The 12,507-nt window shown below is 43.4% G+C and overlaps 1 protein-coding gene across 1 annotated transcript in view; it reads left to right on the top strand.

Annotated features, from left to right (window-relative positions):
* Positions 1 to 12,507, top strand: part of CHP1 (calcineurin like EF-hand protein 1) — a 45,920-nt gene that overhangs the window by 16,501 nt on the left and 16,912 nt on the right. The window contains exon 3 of the mRNA XM_003935696.4: positions 8,526 to 8,606. Coding sequence (XP_003935745.1) covers positions 8,526 to 8,606 — 81 coding nt within the window. The remainder of the gene's footprint in view (positions 1 to 8,525; positions 8,607 to 12,507) is intronic.

The raw sequence follows: 12,507 nt of genomic DNA, 5'->3' as shown, positions 1-12,507 counted from the left end.
CTAAGTAAGGGCCAGATGTGGTGGCTTATGCCTGCCTGTAATCCAGCACTTGGAAGGCCAAGGCAGGTGGATCACTTGAGGTTAGGAGTTCAAGACCAGCCTGGCTGACATGGCAAAACCCCATCTTTACTAAAAATATAAAAGTTAGCTAGGTGTGGTGGTGCATGCCTGTAATTCCAGCTACTTGGGAAGTTGAGGCAGGAAAATTGGCCTAGTGAAATGGCTCATGCCTGTAATCCCAGCACTTTGAGAGGCTGAGGCGGGTAGATCACCTGAGGTCAGGAGTTTGAGACCAGCCTGGGAAACATGGTGAAACTCCCATGGAACGCTAAAATTAGCCCCCCAGCAACACCAATAAGGACTAATTATTAGTGTTCCTGGGAGTCTGATTTTGTATTTTTGTTTCTACTAAAAATACAGAAGTTAGCTGGGCATGGTGGCATGTGCCTATAATCCCAGCTACTCAGGAGGCCGAGGCAAGAGAATCAGCTGAGCCTGGGAGGTGGAGGTTTGCAGTGAACAGAGATTGTGCCACTGCATTCCAGCCTGGGTGAGAGAGTGAGACTCGGTCTCAAAAAAAAAAAAAAAAAGAAAGAAAAGAAAAGAAAGGAGAAAAAAAAGCAATGTTAGCTGGGAGTGGTGGCCCATGCCTGTAATCCCAGCTACTCAGGAGGCTGAGGCAGGAGAATCGCTTGAACCTGGGAGGAGGGGGTTGCAGTGAGCCAAGATCATGTCATTGCACTCCAGCCTGGGAAACAAGAGTGAAAATTTGTCTCAAAAAAAGAAAAGAAAAGAAAAGAAACTTCACCTGGATTTTGTTCCTATTTTACAAATTATTTCCTCTCCTCTTTATTTTTATTGATTGATTGAGATAGGGTCTCACTCTGTTACCCAGGCTAGAGTGTAATGGTGCAATCTCAGCTCACTGTAACCTCTGCCTCCCAGGCACAAGGGATCCCAGCTACTATAGTCCTAGCTACTTGGCTAGTTTTTGTATTTTTTTGTGGAGATGGAGTTACACAATGTTCCTCAGGCTGGTCTTGGCCTCCTGAGCTCAAGCAATTCACCTGCCTTAGCCTCCCAAAGCATTGGGATTAGAGGTGTGAGCCTCCACACCTGGCCTCTTTATTTCTTCTTTATGGTATTTCTGTTGGTTGGCTGTTGGACCACCATGGCTCAACTTTTATATTTTCTGGCTCTTTGACATTTCCTTTGTTTTCTGGAAGATATTATTGAATTTATGTTTGAATCTTTTTGATGGACTTTTTATTTTTTTAAGTCCACAATCATATTCTTAATTTATAAGAACCTTTCTTGTTCTCTGACCTCTGCTGTATCATAGCAGCTTATTTTTGTTTTACAGGTGCGAAAACTTATCAAATGTCTACTAGATTACTTATTAAGTTCCTTATTCATGCTTATTAGTCCTTATTAGTGTTCCTGGGGGGCTAATCTCCCATACTTGGCTTAAGTCCTGCTCAAGTAGATCTTTCAGTTTCTTTCTGTAACAGTTCTCCATTTTATACTTGGGACATACTGTTTCGCAATCTTGGGATGGGTGCTGGGAGCAGTGGGCAGATGCCCCGCACCCCTTTTTTTTTTTGAGATGGAGTCTCCCTCTGTTGCCCATGCTGGAGTGCAGTGGTATAGTCTCAGCTCACTGCAACCTCTGCCTCCTGGGTTCAAGCGATTCTCCTGCCTCAGCTTCCCGAGTATCTGGGACTACAGGTGTGCACCACCATGCCCGACTAATTTTTGTATTTTTAGTAGAGATGGGCTTTCACCATATCGGCCAGACTGGTCTTGAACTCCTGACCTCAGGTAATCTGTCTGCGTTGACTTCCTGAAGTGCTGGGATTACAGGTTTGAACCACCTTGCCCAACTCTATGATCCATTTAATTTAAAATACCGATTAAATAGCTAATGGAAATTATTGTCATTGCAGTGTTAATAAATATATTTTAACATATGATTAACCTCTGTCATACTACTTACATATGGAAAGCTGTGTTTTTTTAATTGACAGTGTGTTCTAGTGGGTATGTCCTATTAACAGATTTTAATCTCTTCATTATGTAAGAAGACATCTAGGCCGGGCGCGGTGGCTCAAGCCTGTAATCCCAGCACTTTGGGAGGCCGAGGCAGGTGGATCACGAGGTCAAGAGATCGAGACCATCCTGGTCAACATAGTGAAACCCTGTCTCTACTAAAAATACAAAAAACTAGCTGGGCGTGGTGGCACGTGCCTGTAATCCCAGCTACTTAGGAGGCTGAGGCAGGAGAATTGCCTGAGCCCAGGAGGCGGAGGTTGCGGTGAGCCGAGATCGCGCCATTGTACTCCAGCCTGGGTAACAAGAGCGAAACTCCGTCTCAAAAAAAAAAAAAAAAAAAAAAAAAAGAAGACATCTAAAGCAACAACCTGTGGGTGCTTGAGATAGAAGTTACTTGTGAGGCTGAATCTCTATGTAAGAGAAGGGACTTGTGCAGGGAAGTCGAGCAGTGTAGAGGGATGGCATGTCTGGTTACTAACAGTCTCAAAACTCTGGTTTTGGCTGGGTGCAGTGGCTCACACCTGTACTCCTAGCTACTGGGGAGGCCGACGCAGGAGAATTGCTTCCTAGGAGGTGGAGATTGCAGTGAGCCGAGACTGTGCCACTGTACTCCAGGCTGGACAACAAGAGCGAAGCTCCATCTCAAAACAAAAACAAAAAAAAACTGGATTTACAGAGCATCCCTGTGCCTTGAATGTCTGGAAAACCACTCCCCAATGGGAATTTCTTGGCCACAAAGAATGCCATCGTACATGGCTCTGTTCTTAGACTTGACTACTACCAGTGATACTGTCTTTTTCTCAAAAAATCTTCAAGAAAGGTTTTCCTAGGTATATCATGAGACAGAATATAATGTTGATATGTTTTTCAGTGAATGCGTAGAAATCTATATTTCAGATGAATTTTTTTTCTTTAAAAATTTCAAAAAATGTTTTTCCTTTTTGTGGAGAATGGGGTCTCGCTATATTGCCCAGGCAGGTCTTAAACTCCTGGGCTCAAGCTATCCTCCCACCTCTGCCTCCCTAAGAGCTGGGATTACAGGCATGGGCCACAGTGCCCGGACAGATGGATTTTATGCTTATGGTTTTTAAGCCAGTTTGCAGTATTTATTTTTTTCTTTCTTTTTTTTTTTTTTTTTTTTTGAAATGGAGTCTCATTCTGTCTCCAGGCTGGAGTGCAGTGGCGCAATCTCCGCTCAGTGCAACCTCCTCCTCCCAGGTTCAAGTGATTTACCTGCCTCAGCCTCCCGAGTAGCTGGGACTACAGGCATGTGTCGCCACACCTGGCTAATTTTTGTATTTTTTAGTAGAGACAGAGTTTCACCATGTTGGCCAGGCTGGTCTTGATCTCTTGGCCTTGTGATACTCACCTGCCTTGGCTTCCCAAAGTGCTGGGATTACAGGTGTGAGCCACTGTGCCCAGCCATATATATGTTTTTTCTATTAGGTATGTGTAGATGGGCAAATTTGAGAAGCTAAGTTTTAGAGAAACTGCCCAGATCTCCATTCTGCTATAAAGCAACCAGTAATAACAACTTGTTTGTATATTATTTAACAGTTGACAAATTATTTTTTATACTCTTTCTGTTTTTTCTGTTTCGAAACAGGGTCTTGTTCTGTCACCCAGGCTAGAGGGTAATGATGTTATTATGGCTTCTTGCAGTCTTGACCTCCTAGGCTCAAACATCCTCCCACTTCAGCTTCCCAAGTAGCTGGGACTACAGGCATGCGCAACCATGCCCAGCTAATTTTTTATTTTTTTTATTTTTTTTATTTTTTAGATATGTGGTCTTGCTCTGTTTCCCAGGGTGGTGTTGAACTCCTAGCCTCAAGCAGTCCTTCCATCTTGGCCTCAAAGTGCTGGAATTATAGGTTGAGCTGCCATGCCCAGCCCTCTTTCTTTTTAACTTTAATACTTTCAGTAATATTCCCTCAATTTGGGTGACTGGAACATATTATGTATACAATCTAAATTCTAAGACTAGATATAAATAGTATCAAAGGACAGGTCCTTACTGACATTGGAAGTCCAAGTCTACACCCCCTTATTGAGACTGAAGTTTGGGCTAGGTTGTATATCCACTGCTTGATACTAGACTTGGCATTTAAACTGTGCCTCTTCTCCGCTGAAGTTTCTTAAGCTTGTTAGACATTAAACTGAGGTATGTAGCCATGCAATTCAAATCAGCCTTAGTCTTAATTTAAAAGGGAGTAGTTATTGTTTTTTGACCTCTGTCAGACAAGAGGAGCTATGTTTTGATGATAGTGTAGACTTTGTATTATAGAATAAATTGTGTAATAAAAGCTAAGTACATGTTTGTTGAATTAATAATCAGGACCTTGTTAATTGTCTAGTCCATCATCTTGAGCAATCTAATTATCTTATGAATGACTTCTTCTAGTTCATTCATTGATAAAAAATTATTATTATTATTATTATTTTTTTTTTTTTTTTTTGAGACGGAGTTTCGCTCTTGTTACCCAGGCTGGAGTGCAATGGCGCGATCTCGGCTCACCGCAACCTCCACCTCCTGGGTTCAGGCAATTCTCCTGCCTCAGCCTCCTGAGTAGCTGGGATTACAGGCACGCGCCACCATGCCCAGCTAATTTTTTGTATTTTTAGTAGAGACGGGGTTTCACTATGTTGACCAGGTTGGTCTCGATCTCTTGACCTCGTGATCCACCCGCCTCGGCCTCCCAAAGTGCTGGGATTACAGGCTTGAGCCAATCAGTTCCAATCAGTTCCGGAACCAGAAGTGAATGTGACACCCCTCCCTCTCACTCCTCTCACCCTCTGCTTTACTCTCATGTGGCAAACGTGCAGCTCGTGATGTGAGTGCCCCAGAAGCTGCCTCTGTGGTTTGGTCACTGTGTGCATCGCATTATTCCGTAAATGTGGCAGATGCAGCCTGCGGCCAGGCTTTTTATTTAATGTAAATAGTTTTTGTTTCCAATGAGGCAGTTTCTGGTACTCCTATGCAATATTACTCAGCTTTTTTTATTGTAAAAAGAAAAATCAACTCACTGTACGGTGCTGAGAGGGGATGTAGGCCTGTGGGCACCTGGCCTCCAGGAGTCGCTGTGTTGGGAAAGCCAGGCATGCTCTTGGCTTTAGAGCTGTGTTGAAATCCATTTTGGTGGTTGGTTTTTAACCCAAACTCAGCGCATTTTAAAAAAATAGTTAAAAATCCAAGTCGAGAACACTTGAACACACAGAAGGGAGACGCTGCCTAGCATAGATTTGCAGTTACAGCCTGGATGCCAGTCGCCAACCCGGCTGTTCCCCTTGGGAACATGAGGCGGCCGCGCGGCAGACCGCGATCAATTCTGCATGGTCACAATAGAGATCCCGCAACTCGCTCGTCCTTGGGTCACCCTGCATTCCATAGCCATGTGCTTGTCCCTGTGCCCCCATGGTTCCCAGGGGCCAGGCTGGGAGCCCACAGCCACCCCACTCTCCTGCAGGCCGCCCCACCCACCTTCAGGCAGCCTGTGGGAGACAGGGCCCCACCTGTCCCTCGGTCAGCATGTGGCCAGAGTGAGTTCGTCATCCTCAGTACTTGTGCTCGCTCAGACACTTTGGCAGGATGTCTGGGGTCTCACCAGCAGAAGCGCATGCAAGCTGGGCAGGCGTTCCACCTAGACCCACAGCCCTTCGGGAGCATCCCACCTCCGTGTGTGACGTAGCTTTCTTTCCCTCAGCCTGCAAGGGTCCAATTTGCCATTGAAAAAGACAACCTCTACTTTTTTCTTTTGTATTTTGATAAACACTGAAGAAGCTGGAGCTGTTAAATTTATCTTGGAGAAACCTCAGAACTGGTCTATTTGGTGTCCTGGAACCTCTTACTGCTTTCAATACAAGATTAGTAATCAACTGTTTTGTATACTTGTTTTCAGTTTACATTTCGACACAAGCACTGTAATTATAGCTATTAGAATAAAATCTCTTAACTATTAAAAAAAATACTTAAAAATTTGGGGGCGGAGCGTGGTGGCTTACACCTTTAATCCCAGCACTTTGGGAGGCTGAGGTGGGTGGATCACCTGAGGTCAGAAGTTCAACACCAGCCTGGCCAACATGGTAAAACCCCTTCTCTTTTTCTTTTTTCTTTTCTTTTTTTTTTTTTTTTTGAGACGGAGTTTCGTTCTTGTTCCCCAGGCTGCAGTGCAATGGCGCGATCTCGGCTCACCGCAACCTCCGCCTCCTGGGTTCAGGCAATTCTCCTGCCTCAGCCTCCTCAGTAGCTGGGATTACAGGCACGCACAACCATGCCCAGCTAATTTTTGTATTTTTAGTAGAGACAGGGTTTCACCATGTTGACCAGTACGGTCTCAATCTCATGACCTCGTGATCCACCCGTCTCAGCCTCCCAAAGTGCTGGGATTATAGGAGTGAGCCACCGCGCCCGGCCAGTAAAACCCCTTCTCTATTAAAAATACAAAAATTAGCTGGGGATGGTGGTGAGTGCCTGTAACCCCAGCTACTTGGGTGACTAAGGCAGTAGAATTGCTTGAACCCAGGAGGCAGAGGTTTCAGTGAGCCGAGATGGTGCCACTGCACTCCAGCCTGGGTGACAAGTGAGATTCTGTCTCAAAAAAAAAAAATTTTGGGCCGGGCGCGGTGGCTCAAGCCTGTAATCCCAGCACTTTGGGAGGCCGAGGCGGGTGGATCACAGGGTCAAGAGATCAAGACCATCCTAGTCAACATGGTGAAACCCTGTCCTTACTAAAAATACAAAAAAGTAGCTAGGCATGGTGGCACATGCCTGTAATCTGACCTACTCAGGAGGCTGAGGCAGGAGAATTGCCTGAACCCAGGAGGCGGAGGTTGCCGTGAGCCGAGATCGCGCCATTGCACTCCAGCCTGGGTAACAAGAGTGAAACTCCGTCTCAAAGAAAAAAAAAAAAAAAAATTGGGGGGAAAATAACTTTATTTATTTATTTATTTTGAGACGGAGTTTTGCTCTTGTTACCCAGGCTGGAGTGCAATGCCGTGATCTCGGCTTACTGCAACCTCCGCCTCCTGGGTTCAGGCAATTTTCCTGCCTCAGCCTCCTGAGTAGCTGGGATTACAGGCATGTGCCACCATGCCTAGCTAATTTTTTGTATTTTTAGTAGAGACGGGGTTTCACCATGTTGACCAGGATGGTCTCGATCTCTTGACCTCGTGATCCACCCGCCTCGGCCTCCCAAAGTGCTGGGATTACAGGCTTGAGCCACCGCGCCCGGCCCGGGAAAGTAACTTTCATTCAAAAAGTTTAATACAAGGGGCCGGGCACCGTGGCTCACACCTGTAATCCCAGCATTTTGGGAGGCCGAGGTTGACAGATCACCTGAGGTCCAGAGTTCAAGACCAGTCTGGCCAACATGGTGAAACTCCCTCTCTACTAAAAGTACAAAACACTGGCCAGGCCTCTTGGCAGGTGCCTATAATCCCAGCTATTTGGGAGGCTCAGTCTAGAGAATTGCTTGAACCTGGGAAATGGAGGTTGCAGTGAGCTGAGATTGCATTCCAGCCTGGGCAATAGAGTGAGACTCTGTCTCAAAAAAAAAAGTTAAATATAGGAAAGAAATGTGATTTCTAGAAAAAGAACACATACTTTGACTTAGGGACTTAGATTTAAATCACAGTTCTACTACTTAGGAGTGGTGTGGCATTGGGCAAGTTACATTATCTTCCTGACTCTCAATTTTCTTAGCTCTAAAAGGGTATACATAAAATATTGGTGTGAAGAAATGAGATAATGTATGTAAACAGAGCAGTATATGCTGTGTATGCAATGCATGGTAACTGATGATACTGGCTTCGGGATAACCTTGCCTAAGTCATGTAAGGATGACTGCTTATGTCATGTTCGACGGTTAAATATTTCTATAGCCCTAGTCCACAGAACATGGAAATGGAGAAAAAGCCAGAATCAGAACAAGGAAATAATTGGTTGTCACATTTTTTCCTTGGATGTAAATAGCACCTAAGAATTTCTTGCATTTTCCCAGTGCTTTAAATCTTAACAAGAATGTGGAGATTCCTCTAAGTATTTGTCTCCATATTCAAGTTCTGCAGTATTTGATACTTCCATGGAAAGTACTGTTCACTTTCCAAACTCAATAACTAGGTACGAAATACTGTTCACTTTCCAAACTTAATAACTAGGTATGAAATGCTAATGTTCAAGGAATCATTTACTAGAGGACAGCTTAGTATTTGCTTGTGGGTTGGCTTATTGACGTAATCTGTGTGCTGAATTCACTGGAATGTGGCATGGTCAAATCTGGCTGCTTCTACTACTGAGTTGGTGCAAGAAACACTTGGCAGGTATTAAAGTGCGATTCTTTGCAGTTACTTGGTATAATTTGCCACAGAAGTAAATTCCAGGAGGTAATATTCTTGCTAGGTTACACTCTGTTACCTCCTGATTTAAGGAGTTCAAGCTAAGGGCAATGGTCTCTAATTCAAGGTGAATCTCTTGGCAGCCGGGAAGATTTCCAGAGGATTCCAGAACTTGCCATCAACCCATTGGGGGACCGGATCATCAATGCCTTCTTTCCAGAGGGGTGAGTCAGTTCAGTTTTTGGACTTCGTTCCTGAAGCTATCACAGCCTAAATTATTTGCTAACCTGGAATAATGGTATTGGTTGTGTCATCTCAGACTGTGAGATCCCCTGATTATATTGCGCATTTCTAATTTTGACATTTCTAGAATATCTCTTCTATTCTAACCTACTGTGTGTTTTAAACTTCAAATAGATATATGAGCCTATCTTCAAAATTCTGTCTTTAATCTGTGCTTATTATTGATGTAAAACTAGACTTTAAAAAAATGTTGGCCGGCGCGGTGGCTCAAGCCTGTAATCCCAGCACTTTGGGAGGCCGAGGCGGGTGGATCATGAGGTCGAGAGATCGAGACCATCCTGGTCAATATGGTGAAACCCCGTCTCTACTAAAAATACAAAAAAGTAGCTGGGCATGGTGGCACGTGCCTGTAATCCCAGCTACTCAGGAGGCTGAGGCAGGAGAATTGCCTGAACCCAGGAGGCGGAGGTTGCGGTGAGCCGAGATCGCGCCATTGCACTCCAGCCTGGGTAACAAGAGTGAAACTCCATCTCAAAAAAAAAAAAAAAATGTTTATCTGGAAATAATTTCAAATTTACAGAAAAGTTGCAAAGTGAAAAACAGTACAAAGAATAAAAGAATACTTGTATATCTATTGCCCTGATGCATCTCTTGTTATAATGTCAATGTTTTGCCTCATTTGTGTGCTCTCTCTCAGTGGTAGCCAATAAAAATATAATACAAGCCATATAAATAATTATACATTTTCTGGAAACCACATTGAAAAAGTAAAAATAGGCCAGGTGTGATAGCTCATGCCTGTAATCCCAGCAGTTTGGGAGGCCAAGGTGGGTGGATCACCGGGCAGGAGATCGAGATCATCCTGGCTAACACATTGAAACCCTGTCTCTACTAAAAATACAAAAAATTAGCCAGGCGTTGTGGAACACGCCTGTAATCCCAGCTACTCAGGACGCTGAGGCAGAAGAATCGCTTGAACTTGGGAGGCAGAGGTTGCAGTGAGCTGAGATCACGCCACTGCATTCCTGGACGACAGAGCGAGACTCCATCTCAAAAAAAAAAAAGTAAACTTTGGTAATGAGGGAAGGTGTTCTCTTTCCAGGGTCCACAAGGGGGCGTAATTTTAAGGGCAAGCATTTTCCGGTGTCCTGTCCCCGTCCCATCTCTCTCCCTCCGGGAGATTTAATGGTTTATATTTAAATTTCACCGGCTTGGGAAGAAACAAAAAGTCAGTAAATCCAGTGGAAGTTCAAAGAACTCCTTTCATTGGCCAGGAGTCTTAGAGAAGGTGGGGGTTCCTCCCAGGTTAAAAGTCCCCTTCTTCCACATCTCTTTGGACTCCATGTTTGGATCCCCTTCCACGAACACTCTGGTGCTCCTCCAGGAAGCTGTTTTTCTCTCTCCTGGATTTTCTCTCTGGAGTCCCCTGCCACTCCCTTTGTGGAAGCCTGTCTTCCCCTACTAAACTCCATCTCTCTCTATTCCCTTCCACTCAGTGTGGAAGCTGCTTTCCTCTCCTGGATTCCATCTTTCTGGATTCTCTCACTCAGTGTGAGAGTTAGCTATTTATTTCTCTCTCCTTCTCCTGTTTCTCTCTCTCTAAATAAGTCACTTTATTTTTATTTTTTACTTTTTATTTACAAAAAGCTCTAGGCATGGAAAATGAATCGCTTTCTACAAACACTTTTGAGTCTGGCATTTACTGCGCATTGCACTGTGGTCGCCTCTCTCATTCTTGAGAGGATAAGAGACCGAAAACCTGGAGAAAGGTTCTCTCAGGGGAGCTAAGGGCACCCTGAACCCCTGAACCCCAATATTACAGTAATATATATTTTATTTAATATATTTAAAATATTATTTCAATATATAATCAATATTTAAAATAATGGATATTTTCCTTTTTTTTTTCTTTTTGAGACAGAGTCTCACTCTGTGGTCCAGGCTGGAGTGCAGTGGCATGATCTCGGCTCACTGCAACCTCTGCCTCCCGGGTTCAAGCAGTTCTCCTGCCTCAGCCTCTGAGGTAGCTGGGATTATTGGCGCACACCACCACATGCCCAGCTAATTTTTATATTTTCAGTAGAAACAGGGTTTTGCCATGTTGAGGTCAGGCTGTTGTCGAATTCCCGAACCCAGGTGATCTGCCTGTCTCAGCCTCCCAAAGTGCTGGGATTACAGGCGTGAGCCACCATGCCTGGCCTACACGTTTTTGTAATTAGTCTTTGAAATCCAGTGGATAATTTACATTTAAACACATATCAAGTCAGACTGACCATGTTTCCAGCACACATAGCCACATGTGACAAGTTACTGCAGTATTGAACAGTGCAGCTTGTTCTACATACCCTCTTGCTAATGTTCTGCATACCCTCTCTTGTTCTACATACCCTTTCTTGCAGACATTTTTTCCCTGTCTCTCTCCTCTCTCTCTACACACACCCTATGTGTGAATGTATATATATGTACATACATATACTTATGTAATTTTTTGGTGTATGTTTGTTCACATAATTGTATTTCTGAACTATTTAAGGGTAAGTTGCATAGTCATGACCCTTTACCTCGGAATACACCTGTGTGTGTTTGCTAAGAGAAGGGACATTCTTTTACATATCCATAGTATAGTTATCCATTTCAGTAAACTTAACATTGATAAAATACTATTATCTGCGTTCAGATCCTTTCTGAATATTAAAAAAAATACTATTATCTATTACTGTTTTATTAATATATTATCTATCTTATTCTAATTTATATTCATATTCCAATTTTCATCTAATAATTTTTCATCTAATAATTTGTTTTATAGTACTTCCCTGCCTCCGGTACAGGATCTATTCTGGGTCAGTTGTCATGGCTCTTTAGCCTCCTTTAATCTGGAACATTTCCACAGCCTTTATATTACTTTTGTGATACTGAATAAAGATACAGTTCTCATCACACACACACACACACACACACACACACACACACACACACACACTTTGTCAAGTAGATTGTTCTTAATGTGGGATTTTCTAACGTGAAAGTAGTCTTTTGATGTGCTTCACTACCTAATACACTGCCTTCAAAGTGCTGAGTAAATATTTATTGATTTGATTAGGTACCTTTCATGAATAAAGCTTACATATAAGCTTGTTTTAAGTAATTTCCTAAACAGTCTCTTCCTGGTTCATATGAATAGTCTTATGACCCACAGGACTTCAAAATATTATATGGGTGCCAATTATTAATAATGAGACTGTCAGTGAGGACACTGTCAGATAAAATGCCTGGAGTGGAAATTTTAGAACTCTAAATTGAGAGCAAAGGAATTTGCTAGTTGAGAGGGTTGGGCACTCAGTAAATGTGAGCAAAGGTCAGAAGGGGAAGTTAGTTCATGTAAAGGCAGGAATCAAATCATGTTGACAATGAAAAATCTTGTGCCCTCCTTCATTTTTCTCTTTCTCCTTGAACTGGCCTATTTATTTCAGGTGTGGTGTGTCTGCTGAATTCTTCCTTTTCCTACTTCCTCTTTTACCCCTGCAAAGCACTGAACCCTGTCCAGAGATAACTTTAACAGCTAAGCTTTTTATCCAAACCTTTTGCAATGCAAACTAAACCCAGGAGAGTCACTGTGCCAACTTTTTTTCAGAGTTCCTTAGTCACCATTGATTACTTGAAGAAACAAGCTTGTGGGAAGCTGTTTTGTAAGGCTAAACCACATTTGCTCTGACTACAGTATCACCTGCCATTCTGTCCACCAATCGACTGCTAAGGAAATGGGACAGACTGCATACGAAGAAATGGAGGGCTCTTCTGGGCTGCACTGCTTAGCTTTTAGCAAGCTGCACCTCTGCCTCTTGCTCTAATCACATAGATATATTTGGCTTCTGGGTTTTT

Source organism: Saimiri boliviensis, chromosome 2 (genome assembly GCF_048565385.1).
Source record: "Saimiri boliviensis isolate mSaiBol1 chromosome 2, mSaiBol1.pri, whole genome shotgun sequence".
Taxonomy (NCBI): Eukaryota; Metazoa; Chordata; class Mammalia; order Primates; family Cebidae; genus Saimiri; species Saimiri boliviensis.
The sequence above is the reverse complement of the archived record's forward strand: the minus strand, read 5'-3'. Positions and strand labels throughout refer to the sequence as shown.